This window comes from Haematobia irritans, chromosome 5, assembly GCF_050003625.1.
Source record: "Haematobia irritans isolate KBUSLIRL chromosome 5, ASM5000362v1, whole genome shotgun sequence".
NCBI lineage: Eukaryota > Metazoa > Arthropoda > Insecta > Diptera > Muscidae > Haematobia > Haematobia irritans.
In genome coordinates, this window is record NC_134401.1 from 8,188,774 (window position 1) to 8,211,738 (window position 22,965).

The 22,965-nt window shown below is 31.2% G+C and overlaps 1 protein-coding gene and 2 long non-coding RNA genes across 6 annotated transcripts in view; 2 read left to right on the plus strand and 1 right to left on the minus strand.

The window, feature by feature from the left end:
- LOC142239317 (high mobility group protein Z-like) lies at positions 1-21,215 on the minus strand. 4 transcript variants are annotated; one of them, XM_075311106.1, is made up of 3 exons: positions 20,929-21,215; positions 968-1,151; positions 1-695 (listed from the first exon to the last, which is right to left on the minus strand). In XM_075311106.1, exons 2-3 carry the CDS (start codon positions 1,118-1,120, stop codon positions 510-512), a joined length of 339 nt encoding a protein of 112 aa, XP_075167221.1. In that variant the 5' UTR covers positions 1,121-1,151; positions 20,929-21,215; the 3' UTR covers positions 1-509. The 4 variants fall into 4 exon arrangements, with proteins under 4 accessions (XP_075167221.1, XP_075167219.1, XP_075167220.1 ...); XM_075311104.1 differs by having other exon boundaries at positions 968-1,156; positions 20,929-21,214; XM_075311105.1 differs by lacking the exon at positions 20,929-21,215 and adding an exon at positions 10,241-10,581.
- On the plus strand, positions 16,750-17,603 carry LOC142239320 (uncharacterized). The gene is made up of 2 exons (XR_012722990.1): positions 16,750-16,886; positions 17,231-17,603. It is a non-coding gene; the product is annotated as an uncharacterized LOC142239320 (long non-coding RNA).
- LOC142239321 (uncharacterized) overlaps positions 20,170-22,965 on the plus strand; it is a 46,860-nt gene continuing 44,064 nt past the window's right edge. Inside the window, exon 1 of the long non-coding RNA XR_012722991.1 lies at positions 20,170-20,463. This is a non-coding gene — a long non-coding RNA (uncharacterized LOC142239321). The remainder of the gene's footprint in view (positions 20,464-22,965) is intronic.

The window sequence follows — 22,965 nt, forward strand, 5'->3', positions numbered from 1 at the left end:
TTAAATGTGAAATTAAAGTGTAATTATTTTTATAAAATAATTATTAAAAAAAAACAAAATTTACACAAATACAACTAAAATATTATTAAATAGAATATATAGGTTAAATGATAACATAACTTTTCCTTTAGTAGTTTTTTGTTTAAGGAATACTAATTGTAAGAAATCATAAAAGTAAAAATGGAAAAGTAATATATTTTCTTTGTTTGTAATGTTCTACCATACTTATGTATATATAGAGCAATTGATTATATTTAAAGGACTTGTTTATCTTGCTTAGTGATGGGGGGAGGGTGTTTACTGCATATATTTGATGTGTGTTGGTTGGATGTTGTTGGATTTTGATGATTGATTTCATTCACATATTTTTCTGATTTATATGCCACCTTAAGTTTACATTTATAAAATGTTTAAAACTTATGTCTGTAAGTTAAACATATAAACTGTTAATCAGTTGTTTTTTGTTTTGTTTACATTTTGCAGGTTTAGTGTTGTGTTTTTGCATGCATTTACTCGCTCTCTTCTTCTTCCTCTTCTTCAGAAGTATCTTTCTTCTTGGCCTTCTTCACTGGTTTGGCAGCACCCTTGCTCTTGCGTTTCTTGCCAGCACCTGTATCAGTACCACCGTTGGCTTCATATTCTTTGACAGCCTTATTATATTCTTCCTTCATTTTCAGAGCTTTCTGTTCCCATTCCTGCAGAACAAAAACCAAACAGTATTGTATTTATTATAGATTATATTTCATCAAATTTTATTTCTATAGACATTTTTGTCAACATTTTATTTCTATAGAAAATTTTGTCAAAATATTATTTATATAGAAAAATGTTGTATAGCCCAGTGTGAAAGGGGTTTCACAGTGGGAAACACTTGGTTTGAAACACTCAGAAATATCACTAGCATTGCTATGTTAAGAAGATTCTCACGAGTTCTAACTAATTTCTTTGAAAGTAAAGGTTTACTTACAGTTTTGTCCTTGATAGCTCTCCACATTTCACCACCCCGTCTAGCAATGTCTGTCACTTTGCTGCCAGGATTTTCTTTTTTGATTTGTTCACGATGTTCATTGAGCCACAGCATATAGCCTGATAATGGGCGTTTTGGACGTTCACCAGCCATATTGTTTTTGTGTTGTTTCACTTAAGAAAATCTAAACTGAAATAAGAAAGAATAACAATATTTTATTTTATTAAGTATAAATTATATAAAAGTAAAGTCCCAAAAGTATGAAAGTAGAAAATATGGCAACACTATGGAATTTACCGCGAAGGAATTAGAATACATATTTAAATTTCGCCTCACACCGCTAGCCATGAAGGATTAGGCTTCCCATAAAAAAATACACGTAATGGCTAAGTGTTCAATCACTATGATTGTGTTTACGCACATAATAATTAATGTCTTCATCAGGCATATCGCTTTCCTTGTTCTCCCATATTTCAGGAAATAAATAATTAAAGTGCTATTTCGTTTCTTATTTACAATTATACACGCATATATACCCCTATGTACCATATATAACAACAATTGTATGTACATATATACATTCAATCATGTCAGTAGCATTTAAATCGATATATGTCATATTTACATAACATTATTACGTACATATATAACGCATGTGTTATATATGTATGTATGTAGAAATGTTTGTAAGTAAATAAGTGGGTACATATGTCGTTCACCCCTAAGGTAAATTATATTTTAAAATTTTGTCATATACATATAAATTATGATTCGATTTTAAGACATGAGAAGTGCACAACAGCGAAATAAGATAAGTCCTAGTATGTAAATATGTTCATAGCGATAGGCGAACAAAAAAATAACCTTGTCGGCAAAAATGTCATATTTTCCGAGCGTTTTTTTCTCAATATTAAATATAGAAGTTATTCAATTTGTATTTCAAGAAAAAAGAATTTCCACAAGACTAGGCAACAAGAATGCCCAGTGGCGAGTTCAAAAATTTAATAAGGGATGACAACACTATCCCATTTTTCGCCCAAGAATAAATAGAAATTTTAATTTGACGACACGATGTTATATCCCATTTACATCTACTAAAAGTGGATTTGAAATCTCTTTTTTATAAGGCAAACGACAGTTGAAATCTAGTTAAAGTGGATTTTAAAAGTGTAATGTGATTAAGGTATTAGCTGACAATGTGAACTCAGTCTTCATATATTTATATATTCAATTAAAATTTATCACAAGATGTGTCAAATTTTGTTTAATCAGTGTCTTTGTACACTTTTTTATCTATTTCCAAAATTGTGTGAAAATGGCAACACTGTTTTGTCTATTAGAAGATTAATCTAACTTGTTTCCTTCTCTGCATCCTAAAATGGTATGTAAAGGGTGATTCTTTTGAGGTTAGGATTTTCATGCATTAGTATTTGACAGATCACGTGGGATTTCAGACATGGTGTCAAAGAGAAAGATGCTCAGTATGCTTTGACATTTCATCATGAATAGACTTACGATCTGCCACAACGTCGAATTTTCAGTGAATGGGCCCTAGAAAAGTTGGCAGAAAATCCGCTTTTTTATCGACAAATTTTGTTCAGCGATGAGGCTCATTTCTGGTTGAATGGCTACGTAAATAAGCAAAATTGCCGCATTTGGAGTGAAGAGCAACCAGAAGCCGTTCAAGAACTGCCCATGCATCCCGAAAAATGCACTGTTTGGTGTGGTTTGTACGCTGGTGGAATCATTGGACCGTATTTTTTCAAAGATGCTGTTGGACGCAACGTTACGGTGAATGGCGATCGCTATCGTTCGATGCTAACAAACTTTTTGTTGCCAAAAATGGAAGAACTGAACTTGGTTGACATGTGGTTTCAACAAGATGGCGCTACATGCCACACAGCTCGCGATTCTATGGCCATTTTGAGGGAAAACTTCGGAGAACAATTCATCTCAAGAAATGGACCGGTAAGTTGGCCACCAAGATCATGCGATTTGACGCCTTTAGACTATTTTTTGTGGGGCTATGTCAAGTCTAAAGTCTACAGAAATAAGCCAGCAACTATTCCAGCTTTGGAAGACAACATTTCCGAAGAAATTCGGGCTATTCCGGCCGAAATGCTCGAAAAAGTTGCCCAAAATTGGACTTTCCGAATGGACCACCTAAGACGCAGCCGCGGTCAACATTTAAATGAAATTATCTTCAAAAAGTAAATGTCATGGACCAATCTAACGTTTCAAATAAAGAACCGATGAGATTTTGCAAATTTTATGCGTTTTTTTTTTTTTTTTAAAAAGTTATCAAGCTCTTAACAAATCACCCTTTATATAACAAAGAGGTATATACAATTAATTAATGTCTGGAATTAATGACACTTTTGATATACCGTCATAAGTTTACAAATGGAATTATACATCAATAACAATTGTGCCAAACATCAAATCGTTTCTACATACTACACACTAATTTATTCCAGAGTACACTATAATAACCGTTATTTATTCTGTCGACTCTCTTTTGTTGTTTTTATTACGAGTATTATCGTTGGAACTTTTACTCTCAACCGTTAAATAACCTTTCATAATATTGTTGTTGTAATATTGTTGTATTCTCTACACCCCCTGTCCGTGTGGCAGAGAGAGAGAGAGAGTGACTATCATTGTTACAAAGCAACCACATGACCTGCCAGTCAGTGAAGAATGAGTTGAAAAGTTATTGTCCACCCACATCACTAAATCTTCCAAAATGAGTATGATTGTTGTGATATCACCCCACTTCAGTATATAGCAATGTACAGTAACTATCCTAGGTTGAATAGGCATCTGATAACGCTTCTTTTATTTATTTTCGTCATCTGATTTCGCTTTTTTGTTGATTTTATAATCGCATACAATTTTCCAAACACCTTTCAAACCATAAAAGTAATGTATTAAAGGGAACATTATTCACACAAAAAAACCTTTTTGGATATGTTTACCTCAGCTATTTAATGTTTATCTAGACCATGTAATAGATCGATTTGGAGAACATTAAATGTACCTGTTTTTTGGGACCATTCAAATTTGTGTTACAGGTTTCCACAGAAAAAAAGAGTATTTTCATCATTTACGTATAGATATAACCAGAACCATACATTTTGGGGATTTTCTATAAGACACATAGCAACCCTGAATTGATTCTCAACAAAGAGCTTTTAGAAATAAGAGACAGATTTGTCATTGCAAAACATTGAAGCGCTAGATGTCACTACCAGCATAATGTCATGAAGTTTATTTGACTTGACTTGTTTGAGTCGAAAAATATCAAGAACATTTGTGTGTTTGATATATTTCTGAAGTCATATTTATTGTGGCTTCTTGGTCATATTGCCATTTTCGTGTTTTTCCTAGTTAGAGTTGGCTTGAATAAAAAATTTAGATAAAAGCAAATTCTAGGTTAGGAATAGGCAATCCGTTTTTTGGCTCACTTGAGACTATTCAGTCCATTGTGATACCACAAGTGGTGAACTTCTCTTTCATCAATCGGTAAGACAGAAAAAAACTACGACGCAATTTTTTCCAAATCCGTCCACAATAATGCCCCGTATACTCCTGTTAGCATAGTACGAAGATTTCCCCAAACATAAATCAGAAATCAAATATGTATATTCTTGTTGTGGGAGCTACATACAGGCACACAAATATTTTTATAGTTCTTTTCCTCCCTACGAATGGTGATTTTTTTTTGATATAACACTTTTGTCACCATAGACCATTGAAACCCCAACTGCTAAGTATGACAGTTATATGTGTAAATCTTGATACTTCTATGTGTGTGTGGTGTTATGTTGTTGTTCGTTTGGGTTTATACATTTAAGGGGGGTCATTGTGTGGGTGTATAGTAATGCTGCAGATGTTTGTGTGACTTTTATGAAGTTGTTTCGTTCATTTGTTGATGGGAAAAGTTTGAGCTTTGTGCGCTGTGCGGGTTTCGGAATACATACTTTATAAAAGGAATTGCGCAGTGGAAATGTAATGTGAAGGACTTTTCATGGTGTAGTGATGTGAAATGCTATGTTGTTGGCAAAATAAATTTTTTATGATTTTTCAGAATTTTTATCACCACACTCGTTAAGTACATACATACAACTTTGGGCGTATAAGAGAAGCATAGACAATGATTTTTTCATTGTATATAAAATGTAGTATACTTTTGGGCAAATATGTGAAACATTGAATAATTTGTTCTACATAGGGTTTTATAAGGTGGATGGTTGAGTGGGTAGACTGGCCTCCTTGATAAAATATTTGAGCTAGTGCGCTATAAGAGAAATGTTGTATACGTATTTGTACGAATTTGCGCACAGAACATCCATAAATTAATAGTAATATAAATTTCACCTTAAAATTATTGTTAAGGTCAAGACACAAAGAAAAAATCATATTTTGTTCAAGATTTACATTTGGGAAATGTTAGCAGTGCTTATAAAGGAGATTTAACTAAAACTGATATGATTGCTTTTCAAATCGACGAAGCTTATCCTTGAACCCAAAATCATAAAATCACGTTCCGTCTCATTCAAATCAACTTGGCGTACAACAAGCAGTCGGTCTATTCTGCAAACTTCTCTGGTAGGGCCATTTTAAGATAAAGAGAAAAAGTAAAGAAAATAAATTCCGAAAGACCTGATATTCATATTCTTTAACTAATTTTGCTATTTTTGACAATTTTTCATGTACTGTGTATTTTGAATCAAAAGAATTTCGTTTTTAAAATTCTTTATTTTTAGCAAAGCCTGTAATGATTTTATCCCTAGATCATGTTAAAAATCATAGGAAAGTAGCGCCATTAATAAATTTAACTTTGAAAAATTAAAACAAAAACCTTCGTCTATATACAAATCCATGTTATATTCGAGATTCGAAGAGGATGTTGCAGAAAACATCCCATTAACCAGTGTTACCATTGTGCCACTGTTTTAAACGTAGTATTGATTTTCGATAAAATAGACATAAAATGGTTGATTTAGATTTCTAAGAAAAAAATTTTATTTCACTCAATTGTGTAATACAAACGATACTTATTTATGAACGAAAATTTTTATTTATTTTGTATTAATTTCACTTTATTTTGTGATACAAAAAGCTACTTATTAATAGCCGAAATTTTTTATTTATTATTATTGTTTTTAATTTAATTGTTATTTTTCTTTTTTTTTTTTTGGTCACTTTTAGTGTGTCGCATTTTATTGCAATTGACACTCTTTGTACCACTTTTTGGAAGTGGTATGAACCCATTTCATAAAACCGAATCAATCTTCAGTTAGAGGTTGTATGCCGAAATTTCCGCTATCCATAACAAATGCATTGCTATATATACATATTTACATTTTGCTTCCATAAGAAATACATTGCAAAACTGTGTTATTGGCACGCAAACGAAATTTTCGCTAGAGGTGCATACCGGACTGTCGGACTGTAGATGCAAAGAGGATTAGGTATTTGCCCATAAAGGAGATCTAATTGTTATAGCTCATGGGAGGTTTATAAAAGTTTATTTGCTACCACTAAGAAGTTTTTGTTACCCATGAGAAAGCTTAATTTGCCGACATACATTTTGTGAGTTGTTATTGATTGTTTACGTTTTTCCTCCTATAAGAAATACGGGGTAAAACTGTATTATCGGCACGCAAACGATATTTTTGGTAGAGCAGCATACTGGATTTATGTACCGTGCAGGGTTGCAGGTTTTCGTATGGGAACATAAAGAAAATAATTAATAACAGCCAACCCTATTTTTTATTTATTACTCAAAATAATTTGTACACCCATTTGTTTTTATAAAAATCATTGTTTTTCTAATGTATTATCACTCTTCAACTAATGCAAATAACCGATATAATACAATAGAAAATTGTAAATAAAACGAATGAGTCAATAACGTTCCAATAGCTCAGCTGTATATGAAATAAAGGTGAAAGAGAAAAGAGAAAGAAATGACGGCTGCGACGTATAATGGTGTTTGTTAAATATCTATCTGTATGAGTTAAATTACTATACTCTGCTATCAAAATTGGTACAAAGATATATTGCTTAATTTAGTAAGGGAAATTTTAGTTTTCGATCGTTTCTTATCGTAGCAAGATATGTGTGGAATTTAGAAAGATCATTTGTAATCAAATGCTTTTACCGGTCTCTTTATTTTTCTCTCTTAATGGTTTATACTTTGTTGTTTTGGGTCTCTTGTTATCGCTCTCAGCAGAATTCTTATAAGTAAAATGGCAAATATAGATTGCGCGCCATTAAACGACCAACAACTTATAACAACAACCTACTTCTTTCTTTTGTTAGCATTTGTAGTAATAACACATACATATGAGTATAATCAAATTTGCCAAAGCTTGACGATAACACATTGTTGTCGTCGCTATCATTCTTATTTTCGTTTAGTTCGTTTGTCGCCATTAATAAAACACACCCGACGCCGGTTGTTTGGATTATGTTCAAAAATTATTATATGGCGCAAATTAAATTCACACTATTCTTTTTTTTTTTTTTGATACTGATTTGATGGTATTGTTTATTTAGTAACTAGTGCACCCAAAACCGATACAGATTAACCGAATTCCGTTATAGAAACTGATACGGGATAGTGAAAATTTTGACATTTTCGATTGATCATCGGTTAAACAGTTGTCTGTAATGAAATTTCTATCTATTTTGTCATATGTTTCCATCTAAAGTCAAGTGTAGAGACGTATTGAAGAAATGAATCAGTTGACTCATTAATTAATTAACTAATTACAAAAACCTTTTTACTAATTTGTATCGAAAAGTCATTTGTTAAACTACTCGTTATACTATGATACTAAAACTGAATGCATTTAGTCCGACATATACCCTCAGTAAACGACCCGATAAAACTGGTTTATTATAATAGTATTTTTTGGAAGAAAAAGTAAACAATCGGTAAAGAAAAAAAACCTAATACAATTGAATGTCTTATATGAGCTATTTTTTTTTTAATTTCTGTCAAATTTTTGCCAAGTGTGACCATACTGTAATTTTCGCGCTCGAAGCTTTAACAAAAACGTTTCATAGATTTCCATATAATGCAATACGAAGCCTATTCTGAGGAGCAAACACTTGTTTATTTAATGCAATCTGATTCTTTCGTATGCAAGGAGGTGTAGAACACACTGATAACTTCTTACTAATATAGGGTATTCTGTTAAATTGGGCTTCACATAAAACAGTATTGATGTATTAAGGATCCAAAAGCTTAGCAATAGCATTGACTCCCCATGAATTCATATCAGGGATGAAAAATCCATCTTTCAATTGTACCAAAGAAAATAAAAAAGTGTACTTTTTGGTCAAAATAGTTTCGACTTTCAAATATATTCAATGGAATAGCGTATTGGATTTGAACTAATAAACAGACATTATTCCTATGACATTCTAGATTCTAGAGGAAAAAGATGGAAAATGGAGGTTGTCATTGTAGTTTTGGGGTTAGCAGACTTATCTTGAGCACAGTGGATAATGGAACAATAAAATATGGAAGTGGTTAATTTCCATATTATGAAGACGAATGGAATATTTAAAAATGTACCACATATGCCATTGTAGTACCGTTCTAATTTTGACCTATGAAATGTACTAAATTTAGTTTCATTGTACCAATTATGTCATTTCTCATTCCCATAATGTACAAACGTCTCAAAAGTTGTTTAATGTTTACATTCTATGATGATAGCGTTCAAATGTGAATGCACATAATATAAGGGTGAATCGAAATAAAAACTGCAATACATGTAGCTCACCAAAAGTGAGATTGTAAAACCCACTAATTTCGGCAAATGTTCATGCTCTGTGAATAATATGACAAAGTGAATAATATTAATATTTTTCTCGACAAAATTTTCTATAGAAATAACATTTTTACAAAATTTTCTATAGAAATGAAATTTTAACAAAATTCTCTATAGAAATAAAATTTTGACAAAATTTTCTATAGAAATAAAATTTTGACAAAATTTTCTATAGAAATAACATTTTTACAAAATTTTCTATAGAAATAAAATTTTGACAAAATTTTCTATAGAAATAAAATTTTGACAAAATTTTCTATAGAAATAAAATTTTGACAAAATTTTCTATAGAAATAAAATTTTGACAAAATTTTCTATAGAATTAAAATTTTGACAAAATTTTCGAAAGAAATAAAATTTTGATAAAAATTTTATTTCTATAGAAATAAAAATTTGACAAAATTTTCTATCAAAGTAAAGTTTTGGAAAAATTTAACTACTAAATGATATTAACTTAGTTTGGAAAAATATGGTCCGCTGGTACGAATTTTGGTCCAATTTTGGAAAAATAAAAACTCATTGTAGCGACGCTAATTAAAAAACTACACTATTTTCCATATTTTTTTCCATTGTTATATTTTATTATTAGGGACATCCTAATACATACATACATATGACCAGATTTCATCATGCAAAATATTATTTTTATTGAGAAACTCTTGATGGATTCTTCGATACCCTACTGCAATGTATACCCAAGCCACAGGGAAGTTATTTTAAAAAAGAATTGAGTTACTTTGACCACAAAAACTTTTCTTTAATTTTTCTAGTAAACCTAATTAAAGTTATTTTTTATATATATATATAAATATGCCTATTATCCATATTGTTATGTTTTACTTAGAAAAATAAATATATATCCATAACATATGCAAAAATCGTGTTTTTTTAATTAAACAATATTTTATTGCAATAACTTCTATTTTTCCTAAGCAGGGCATAAAATATTCGGTGAGATTTGATAAAATGTTCACACTTGCAATCTCTAAGCTTACACAGTTATTCACATACGCACACACACCTATATACACACTACAATAATTGCCTATACGAGAAACGGAAATCGAAGGTTTCGCCACACACGAAGTGTTTAAAGCCGAATGGTTGCTTGTGTGCACAAAAATCCGAGCATGTGTTTTAGCGCCATAATTTGAAAATTTGAAAAACAATTTTGTGGGTTTTTTGACATGGGACAATAAAAAAATAAAATAATAATAGTTAAAACGCTATAGGTTGGTAATTGAGAAGAAGAGGGGGTGATTGATAATTGATTTGTATAAAAATCAATTGAAAAGAAAATATGTATATGCATACACTACATTATCTCACGAAAATCCTTATATATCTCTTTTATTTTTTTTTTTTATAAAATTATAAATTATTTAATCATTATTAAAAATTTTTTTTGCTTCAGACTTACATTTTTGCAATGGGCCTTTTTCTTCGATTAGTCAATCGAATTTTAATTAAATGATGATTAAACGCTATTCGTATTCGAACAATGTGGATGCAGATGGGCCACGAGAAAAATAAGTCGTGTCAGTAGTCTTTTATTCGTTGTCGTCACTCTACTTTGCACCCAGAAATATTTTGCAAATAACAAAATAGATTTATACCACACAAAAATTCACACACAATCCAAAGACCGAAGAAGAACAGATATTCAACTATACAGCACCAGAAGTGTAGAAGCAATAGTACTGTAGTACTGCGAACAAGAAATTTTCAACTGAACTCAACGTTGACTATAAAGAACATTGATACACCACCGCTTTGCTGGCTGGCTGTATTCGCCTGTTCATGTATTATATGAGAAGACACAGTCAACGCCAAACAACAGCCCCAGCTAGAGCAGTGTTGGACGAACACACAAAATTTTATGTGAGGAGGGAATGACAGAATGAATATGAAATAAACACCAGAGGAGCGTACCTTCATGCCATTCGAAATGAACGAACGAACGAATAAATGTATCTCTGTAACCGTCCCATACTGAAAATGTGATGTTGTTGATGATGATCATAATGGTGGTGTTGATGATGATGTTGCTGCCTGATTTTGATGAAAAGGAAGGGATTTGGCTTTGAGGGTTTATATTGTAGGTTGAGGAGAAGTAGAAACAGGCAGAAATACAGGCAGTTATAGAGTCAGTCAGCAGCAACTACGTTAAGTCATGTAGAGTACAAAATACTTTAGCCGTAAAACAACAATATTGTACTCTACTACTACTGCTGATGGCTCACACACAGCCTTTCGCCACACCCCACCACTCATTATTTTGCTCTCCTCTGACCCATCAAACGAACGAATGAGCCAAGCCAAACCAACTCAACGAAAATCATTTCTATGTAATGCTGCTTCGGTTATGTTTGCATTGCCTTGGATATGTAAGTACGTAGATATTTTCAATACACTGACTGGCTGCCTGGCTGGCTGTACCAGCGATGGGTACCTATGTGCCATGAGGAAAGTACAAATTGTGCGTGAATATGAATGAATTGTATGTGAGGAATAAAACAAAACGAACTCAATCGTTGGTTGTTTATCCCTGTTGATCAACAAAAAAGGATTATTAGCCGTTAAGGTTTTGGATCCATATTTTACTTGAGTTAATAATAATTACAGAATTTTATCATACATCTCTAAGGCCCGGGAAGTAGCTCTGGGAAAAATTTTCGCTACCATTGGAACAACATGACACACTGTCTAACCGGCAAATAAACAAACTGTTTTACGAAAGCCAAGTCTATGAAGGCAAATTAGGTCGAAAATTAAGTGGCTTGATCGCTCCGTCGATAGTTTTGCGAAAGTTACTGTATTATCGACCATCAAAATACACCGACATGCATGACTGATATACAATAGCTGTATTAGCTTTGACAACTTTTCTAACAGATTTTTTATTATTTATATTCGGGTCTATTTTAATAGTAATCGTCAGTATGACTACTACATATTACGAAAGCAAAGTACCATACTTGTTATAGGCATGATACCCGTCTAAAAATATTTCCTAAAGTCTACTTTATGCACAAGTCGACTTTAGAATAAGAAAATTGAAAACTCTAAATCTAGCCCTTTGCGGATTTCTTATGAAACACGGCCATCACTGATTTGTCTAGTAATGATTTCAATATGAGATAGATTAGGGATATCGTTGCTTGACATAAATCCCCCCTAAAGGGCAGATCATTATTGATACAGAGAATGATGTCGACCCATTTTTATCGGCGGCGGATGATACTAAGATTTTGCCTCCGGCGGCGACGGCTTGACGGCTAAGCCAATAAAATTTTGTATATTCGGCGGGAGTCATTTATCCATTATCAAATTGAGGTTATCTGAATGGTTATGAGATTAGTTGTACAACCAATCTTACAATCAAATGTACATATCATTCAAAACTTTTGAGCAAGATTTTTGCAAAATTATTATAGAAACCTAATATTGAACAATTGTGGATCGAAAGTTCAAAAATTTGGCAGTAAATACAACAAATATTAATACATTTTTCTATTTTTAATAAATATTTCTGATTATTTAGCGGCTAAATTTGAGTCGAGATGAGTCGACATGGCAAAAAAGGGTCATCAGCGGCTTCATTCTCTGTATTGATATATCAAGAATTAATATGTCGTGTTTTAGATGTCACACCACATCTTATTTTTATATATCGATGTCTACATTCCAAAGTGCGCTAAGTCTAAAAAGTGCATTTTACAGGAAACAAGAAACAAGTTTTGTTTTTTGAAATTTCTCAAACCCCGTATAAGATAGGAATTCCCTTATTTTCGGTCTTAAAATAATATTTTTATAATTTTTTTAGTACATATATACGAACTCAAAATAGTAATAATAGAACATGGCTAAAAATGACTTAGGTCACTTTAGATCGAACAAAGTTGTTTGCCCTTTTTGGATTGGACATTTTTTAAGACTTTAGACACAGGCTAAGTACAATATTAACCATAACTTTTGATAGAAATGTCCAATAGATTCATCAATCCGAATAAAAAACAGCGACCTCCATCAAAACATGCTAAGTCAACTTAGCTGGATAAAGCAAAGCCTGGTCCATTAAGCGAAAAATAAATATTCTATAAATATGATGTAATTGTAAATGTAAATGTAATCCGTTATTGCCGCCAATTTGATATGATTGATTTATTATAACCACCCAATAATTATAAAATATTAGAATTCAAAACGATTTCAAGTCATAATATCTTAAAACATGTGTGAACTGTTGCAAAATGTTTGCAATATGGCATGTAAATTCATCAATTTCTTAATATTTTTCGTACATTGGTTGACATTTTATTTTTGCATCCCTATTCAGTACTAAAGCAAAAGTACTCTTTATGCGGGACTAATGTTGGTGTTGTGGGAAGTTTGTGGAAACCAGAGACGCTTATGGCATAAACAGAAGAACATTAACATCATGCACACGGCAACGACCACTGCGTTGTAGTAGTACATATTCACATGTATAGGCAAGTCAATGCTATAACACAAACAACATACACATCACATATATACGCCGTACGCAGTAAAAGGCGACAGGCAAACGGCAGCAGATATCTCAACTGTTGACGATGTTGAAGTTTCTATCTCTGGTGGCTCTGGTTTATACAACAACGCGTCATGCTCTCAACTCACACAAACCTATGCACATCTACCCCACTTGTAATATGAACGAACGAACGAAAAGGCAGCTAGCTAACTAGCAAACAGTACAGCAAATATACGAACAGTATTATACCAAAAAAGAGACACTTGAACAGTTTTTAAATTAACAAAAAAACATATTTTCTTATCGAAAAGTCAATAATATTTTCTCATATTTTAGTTAATTTGAAGGTTTTTAACAAATCTGTATAAAAATCTATTTAAAAATGTTTTCGTAACATGAAAATAATGCTATCCCTATTCGTGGGCAATACTGTACCTGTTATGTATACAAACTTGTCTACAACAAGAGCGACTGGTCTCATACAATTGTACTAGAGAGTACAGTATAAATTTTGAATTAGGTCCACTATGGCAAAAATTGCAAAATACTCGATTTCTTCCAAAGAAAATCAATGGAAAATGTCCAATTATGAATAATTTATGGAAATTAAATGAATAATTCATTAAATCATAAATATTTACCCGAAAATTCGTTGGAAATTTTTGGTGTATCTATTATGGTGCCCAGTATTGTTAATTGCTTGCTATGGCGCATATAGAATATACTGAAGCTCATTCAACAAATGTTGAATTTTGTATGAGAAAATGGTATTGTACAGTCATGGGTGCTTGAAAAGATACACTAACAGAAAAACTTGGGCAATAAGAACGACATTTAAGACTTTTTTCTTAACCCTGGACAGTCATCCTTCGTCAAAATGACGACGCATAATTTCATTTTCGATTTAAAATGCATTTTGGTAGATTGGGAAATGATAAATTTAAGTTATACCAAAACAACAATTTCATGAATTTTTGTCTCATACTAATTAAAAACAAATTGAATAAGGAAATTAAATCAATTTTGGTTCTCATTTTTGCTCACGATGCAAATTATTGCGTTTTGAAAAAAGCCGTAGTCAAAATGACGAAGGATGACGTTAGTGTACAAAAAATAAGGATGACTTTCCAGGGTTAATTTTGAGATAAAGCAAAGACAAAATATTCATACAAAAACAAAATTGTAACATTTTTTAATATTTTTTTTTTTATAGAAATAAAATTTTGACAAAATTTTCTACAGAAATAAAATTTGAATAAAACGAAAGTTTCTATAGAAATAAAATTTTGGCAAAATTTTCTATAGATATAACATTTTGACAAAATTTTCTATAGAAATAAAATTTTGACAAAATTTTCTACAGCAATAAAATTTCGAATTTTCTATAGAAATACAATTTTGACAAACTTTTCTATAGAAATAAAATTTTGACAAAAATCGCCACATGATTCATTATTTTTAATACTTTATGAAAAGCTATTCTTATCATCAAAGATGCCATGAGGATTTTTAAAAATTCCTTACGCAACTTCAAAAAACTCTATAGAAATAAAATTTTGACAAAATTTTCTATAGAACTAAAATTTTGACAAAAAAATTTTTTTAGTTCTATAGAAAATTTTGTCAAAATTTTCTACAGCAATAAAATTTCGAGTTTTCTATAGAAATATAGAAATTTTGACAAAATTTTCTATAGAAATAAAATTTTGACAAAAATCGCCACATGATTCATTATTTTTAATACTTTATGAAAAGCTATTCTTATCATCAAAGATGCCAGGAGGATTTTTAAAAATTCCTACGCAACTTCAAAAAAATTTTGACAAAATGTTCTATAGAAATAACATTTTGACAAAAATCGCCACATGATTTATTATGTTTAATACTTTATGAAAAGCTATTCTTATCATCAGAGATGCCAGGAAGATTTTTAAACAACTTCAAAATATTCCCTTTTTCCCTACGTCCAAAAATTCTTACCCTATAATTTTCCCAACGGCAAAAAATTAATAAAATTCGAACAAAAATTGTAAGAAAGTAAAGAAAAGACAAAACAAAGACAAAAAAATAAGACAAAACTTTCTATAGAAATAAAATTTTGACAAAATTTTCTATAGAAATAAAATTTGGACAAAATTTTCTTAGAAATAAAATTTTGGAATTTTCTATAGAAATAAAATTTCGATAAAATCTTCTATAGAAATAAAATTTTGACAAAATTTTCTATAGAAATAAAATTTTGACAAGATTTTCTATAGAAATAAAATTTCGAACTTTCTATAGAAATAAAATTTTCACTACATTTTCGATAGAAATAACATTTTGACAAAATTTTCTATAGAAATAAAATTTTGACAAAATTTTCTATAGAAATAAATTTTTCACAAAATTCTCTATAGAAATAACATTTTGATAAAATTTTTTTAGAAATAAAATTTTGACAAAATTTTCCATAGAAATAAAATTTTGAAAAAAATCGCATTCATTATTTTTAATACTTTATGAAAAGCTATTCTTATCACCAGAGATGCCAGGAGGATTTTTAAAAATTCCTTACGCAACTTCAAAAAACTCTATAGAAATAAAATTTTGACAAAATTTTCTATAGAACTAAAATTTTGACAAAAAAATTTTTTTAGTTCTATAGAAAATTTTGTCAAAATTTTCTACAGCAATAAAATTTCGAGTTTTCTATAGAAATATAGAAATTTTGACAAAATTTTCTATAGAAATAAAATTTTGACAAAAATCGCCACATGATTCATTATTTTTAATACTTTATGAAAAGCTATTCTTATCATCAAAGATGCCAGGAGGATTTTTAAAAATTCCTTACGCAACTTCAAAAAACTTTCTATAGAAATAAAATTTTGACAAAATTTTCTATAGAATTAATAAAATTCGAAAAAAATATTGTAAGAAAGTAAAGAAAATTAAATTATTATTATTTTTTATTTTATGCATCGCCACAGGAATCATTATTTTTAATACTTTATGAATAGCTATTCCTATCACCAGAGATGCCAGAAGAATTTTTGATAATTCCCTACGTAATTTCCATATCACAATGGACTCAATAGTCTAAGTGAGCCTGATACATCGGCTGCCACATAACCTATCCTAACCTACGCAATTTCAAAAAAAAATCCCTTTTTCCCAAAAAATGTTTCCCTATAATTTTCCCAACGACAAAAAGTTAAAAAGAAAATTAAAAAAAAAATATTTTTTTTTTTAATTATGCAAGTTAAAATTTTTTTAGGATAACATCATAAATATTGCATTGAATTGTATTTCAAAACAATTTGTAGAAATTTATTCTTAAAATTGTGTTTATTGCATGAGTTTTCAATCATTTTAGAAAATATATGCTACATATTTGACCACGAGTGTAACTTTTCTAGGTAAACAAGAGAATTTCTATGGCATGCTTATATAAATCGAAATATTTTTTCCACTGAATACAGTCACTGCTAACAAGAATGAGAACACCTATACAGTATTATACAAATTCATGGCCAGAGGGGTTATCTCTCATTGATGTGGGCGAAAGAGAGTAAGTAAAAAAACAGAAACAACAACAAGGGTCATTTTGGTTTAAACAAAAACAACCGTTGCTTGTCGACTTGCATATTATTCGCCACTACTGTAAGTATAGTACAAAGAGAACAGCATTTGTATGGCCTGGTTCGGTTAAGCAAATCAGCGATTAATATGAAAAACAGTAAAGTCAAACAAAAATAAGTACAGCAATGTATTAATTCATAAATTGTTGGATTTTCAGGATATTTTGATATTTAAATTAAGGGAATTCAATAGTACCAGATATATGGGAGAAAATAAGAAATATTTTTAGAATATTAATGGAAGCTTTGCTTTATTTCTCTGTCTCCATATTAGCTTTTACTGTCTGTGTTGCTGCCAGCCTACTTAAGTATCTCTGGGGTCGTCGCTTGTCTTGTGTGTGGAGAAGTAAAGAAAACAAAAATTGTATGAACCAAAGCGAACAAATGTATAAAAACTAAGCCAGTCAACAACACCACAACCACCACTCTTCTATCATCACCATACTAGGCAGGCAAACAAATAAAAATGTGAGTGTTACATTAATGCGCCTATTCGTTATAGTATCCCCCATACATATCAACTGGTCACCGAGAATATCTTCATACGGAAAAGAATAGAGTTCGGGTGGAAATGTAGCCAATAATTATCTTGTTAAATATTGTAAATTTCGACATTTGAAAAAATATTGCTTTTTTAACTAAACAAACGAATTTTGAGTTAAATGTTGGGGAAGTTGACAACGCACTTTCTCCGGAACACGTTTCTCCGTAAAAAATATGTCATTTCCAGAGAATATATTTCTGAATTTTAATTTTGATTTTTTCAAGAGTCAGTTCCAAACAGTCTTTGGCTTTTTCCCGCTAGATTCATTTTATGGGCTTTTTTGCGTTTTTAAATTTCTACTAATAATTTCAATTGTAAATGTTCCCTTCGTAAATCTTAAAAAAATCCAATCAATTGGCGGCTACATTCTATGCCGGTAGCAGAATTGAACTCTTCGATTTCCAACGATTACAAGATTGGTTAAGTAGCTTTGGGTGGAAACACCACCAAAGCGACCGCGGATAGGCGACTATCTTATGGGAAGTCCGTAAAGCGAAACTGTAATCATTACTATCTTGTACTAATGGGCATTTAGAGTGATCAAAACACCGTTTTTTTGAAAGTCGGTTTTTCTCGGTTCTAAAAAACCGGACCATTTTTTATAACCGGTTGGAGGTGTTTTAGAACATAAATAAGCGGCACAACCGGTTTTTCCCAAAGGTAGCAAAAACGCTTAATTTAATATAAATGAAGGAAAAAAATACTCAAATGTTTTATTGTAAAACTTATATTCCTTGGCTGTAATTGCGGTCGACAAACATTAAAATGTTGTTTTTTTATTTTTTGGTTTAATTGTTTTCTTATTTTTTGGTTTCATATGCTTTTTGTGAATATTTCATAAATGTTATATTAAATACGATGTTGAAGAGCCTCGACAACTAATTATTATATTTTATATACTGCACAAACAGTCTGGGATTGTTTTTAGAAAGTTAGAGTATTTTATTTGACAGCTTGGACGAATACTATGTTCGAAGTGTCCAGATAAGAGTTAGAAGTGCGCAAACTACACATTCTGGAAGTTTTCTTATTTCAGTTTACATCGAAAATAAAAAAAAACGAAAACCGGTTTTTATATTATTAAAAACACCGGTTCTACCGGTCCACCGGTTTTCACCGACCGGTTTTGATCACTCTATAGGCATTGTTTGTTGCCTTGGCATAATAGATTTTACAGATTACGCTCAAAATTCACATTTTTCGAGATTTGAAAGCTCTTTCTATAAGGCAAACGATCGTTGAAATATAATTAAAGTGGCATTTCCAAATCCACTTTAACTAGATCGATATTCAACTATAAAAAGAGATTTAAAATCTCGAAAAGTAGAGATTTGAGCCTATAACGTAACTATGTAATAGGGCAGTCATTTGAGATCGATTTTTATAAATCCCGGGATTCGGAATTTTAAAATATAGAATGCCGGGATTTTTCGGGAATTTTTAAAATATTTTAAGTAATAACGATCTACAACGCCAAAAATTTTTGTACTTTGAACAAATTAAGTTTAATTCAATTAACAAACGAATATATGAGTTAATTAAAAAAAAAAAAACAATTTCAATTTTTTTTGCTATTTACTTATCTACTCAAGGTGTACCATAAATGTTTATTAACTCAATTTGTCGGGTATGAAATCTAAGGGCCATTTGCACTGAATGAAGACTCCAATTTATTAATAGATAATACTAAAAGCCCCAAATTAAAAAGAAATAATGAATTAGTTTATCGGGATCCCGAAAAAAACCGGGATTCAAAATAAAAAATTCCGGGATTAAAATCCCTTGTTTTCGGGGCGGGGTTTATCCTGGGTGACAGCCCTACTATGTACCTAAAGTAGGTACGGTAATACTACGTTCGCACTGGATACGAAATCCTCGTAAACGAGGATTACGGCCGAAATCTTCCAAGATCTCAGTAGATTTGCAATAGGCAAATATCAGCTGGCTGGTAAAGGATTTCAACAAAATCTCTTTCAAAATCCCCTATACTGCCTTGTACAACTGTGGTTTTAGTACTAAAAATGCGCTTTTTGCATCCTTGCCCCAATTTTCCTTGTAGATGAATGTGTGTGTGCGTGTACACATACGGGTTGTGTTTGTATTGATATATTTACAAACAGCTGTTAAATCCTCAAATCTACGAAATCTCGTTATTTTGCCAGTCCGAACACTTGAGACTTGTAAAGAGATTTTGGTTCTAAATAGCGAGATTTCGTGTCTAGTGCGAACGTAGTACAAGTAACAGTCAAACTTCTCTACAGTGAGCTTCTATGCAATGAAGCTCCTCTATAACGAAAAGTACCATTTAATTTTTTAATTGGATCAATTAATTTTTTAATTGACCTTCAATTAATTTTTTAATTGATACTATCATTTCTGTGATTGAAGACATTTCAATTAAAAATTAATTGGATCAATTAATTTCGTGATTGAATCAGAAAAAATTTTTTTCTGTGTTGATAGAATTAATAGTTTCCTTGATAATAGCTAATTATTACAGAAAATAATGGATATAAGAAACTCAGGAAAATACACAATTTTTGGTTATTTTCTAATTGGCAATAATTTTTCTAATGGAAACCTAAGTATGGTGGTTTTACTAACATTTTTAAATGAGATGTTATTCTATCATTTACCTACTGTATCAATAAAACCGTCTTAAATTTTGATATTTTGAAGGTGGATAGGACCGACGTGGCTTTTTGATTTTATACATGCTTTATAACTGAATTTTTAAATTTCTATATAAAATTTTAACGAAGATATATTTTTCCGTTGAGATTTCCTCTAGTGTCCATTTCTTGGTGTTATACTGTTAAGAATTAAAAAAAATTTCGTTTTTCTACTTTGCTGCTCACAAACCTATTATGTGTGGTGTAGTAGCAATGTGCCCCCCTCCTCCCTGGCTGCTTCAACATCTCGTTTTATTCAATATGGCCAAAAACACTCAATATATACTCTACGTAAGTACTATCCACATAACTACATGTATATATACAGTCATTTGTTTGTATGTATTTTAATCATATAAATACTGGTGTCGTTTTGATTTGCCTCAAACCTCTTTAAAATCACCCAAGAAAAATTAATTAACTGTACAATCTTCTGACAAATAGGTGACATAGAATAAGTATATATTGTGTTTTAATATTCTTCATATTTATTACTGGATTTTATCACTTCATATTCTTTTTGGTAATAATTTAAACTAAACACACTTTACCCATATCTATTGGCAATCCATTTATATTCACATCTCTAGTAGAACACAAAAGGCCATATGAATTGGGACATTGAAAATTCTAGATTTTGCGTTTTATTCAAAAGCAATTTTTATATAATAAAACTTCATGGATTTTTGTGACTTTTTGAAAATAAAATATTACAAGTGTTGTGGGATAAATCATAGTGGACTAGTTTTGACTTACCCGTGGAAAATCCTTGTGAATTTTAAACCGGAATTCGACCACAAAAATGAAATTTTTTGATTATTTTTTCACTTGGATTTCTTGAAAAGAGCTGTTTGTTGTTTTGATTTCGTTGTTGGTGTTTCTGGCTGCTAGTATTGTTGTTGTTGGTTTAGAGAATTCTCTCTGTGAATTGTTTGAAGCACTCCGGCTGATGGAAAATATACTGTATCTTAGTTATAGCTTTTACAATACTTTTGGTTCAGGCAAAGTCGATGAATTTTGTACTGTGGCATTCTCGATTGAGGAATACTTTGCATTCGTTGTTCGGCCATTGGCTTCGTTGCCTTTTGCTTATTCTGCTATATATCTATGACGGGTGTTCTCTCTCACTCTCTCTACACCATACATACATGAAATGTTGTGTGAGAAAATGCTTTGCTTCGCCTTTTCAACGAAGAGAATTCTTTTTTGCCTATATTCATTTGGATTGCAAAAGTGTGTGTTTTAGCTTGTGGGTTGTAAAGGAGATTCGGCAATGACGTACCCTACGTTTTTGTTTTGGTGAAAACAAAAAAAGCAAGACAGACGTTGTCTAATTCCTTAATCTTGTAATGTGTTTGATTTCTTAATATAAACTCCCATACAATCTATCATAGTTCTAGTTTCTGGGGTTTTTGTCAGCAAGCCTAAAATTTCATCGGCTGCTAAAAAATTTGTATTTATTACAATATAAAAAGTCCAGATACAAATCGAAACTGAAAGATATTCAAATGTAGTGGTTTGAAAAAATAGCAATATGTCCTAAAGGCCGGCATACAACTCTAGCGTTGCTACCTATAATAAATGCATGTCCTACATAAATGAAATTATTGGCTATTTGTCCTATGTAAGGAAATTTTCGCTCCAACGAAATTTCGGTTTTCCGATTGAAAATCACATTATTTTATGTGTGTCTAAAGGGGGCATAAGTCAGATCGATCATGTGTTCTACATGAAAAAGAAAAAAGGCCATAGCGCTCCTCTCAGGATTTTGTTTTTTGATTGGAATTTTCGCCAACTTACCTAGCAATCAGCAATTAATTCAAGAACTATATGTAATATCATTGGCTAACGAATGAGATGGTCAAGCTGGAACACTATGTATAGGTACTATAGATGAGGATGAAGAATTTTGAACCTCTAATTCCGCTGCGAAACTAAATTTCGACTGAGGAATGGCTTATGTGAATATAAGTAGTTCGATACATTTGAACTGGAACTTACATCAAACCCTTAGTAGACCTTAACACTTTGTAATAATAATAATATGACAATCTTAAGGTGATCTCATACAGGTCCATAGGAATTTACTAATGTGCCGAACCTCTGAACAATATTAATGATATTACAACTTAAACCTAATATACATTTCATACATGTGAATGCCACTTCTTTGCATCGTCAAATGATGACCACATGTACTTGTTTGGAACTTGGTAAGAATTTGCCATGATGGTGTTGGGTACACAATCGCTCGATTCATACAAACAAGACGTGCTCTCATTCATTCATAATAAGAATACACTTGGAAGAACGATTTAACACATATGTATGTATGTATAATACGTATCAGCAATAGAGGTAGTACTCTATGGTTTTTGTGAATGAAAAACAATTTTTAGCGTATTCTTCTTGTGTACGTATTTCGTAAATAGTATCAACGTTAGGTTAAATGTAAGACAATTAGCAATTGACATTGCTTTAGCCCTTGGGAAGACTGGCAGATTTATATGTTACGGATGGGGTGGACACTCGAGAACTGTGTGAGTATACTCGATCATGATCTACACAATTGAAGGTTAGGTCCAAACATCCATCTCATCCAACCAGTGTTGCCAGAGAAATTTTTCGGTTTACCCTACAAGGACAAAAAAAGTTCCCTACTTTCCCCCACATTTCCAAAAAAAATTTCCCTACAAATTCCCCTACAATACTTTTCGTTCTATAAAATAAAATTTTGACAAAATCTTCTATAGACAAAAAATTTGAGAAATTCTGTAAAACTAATATTTTGAC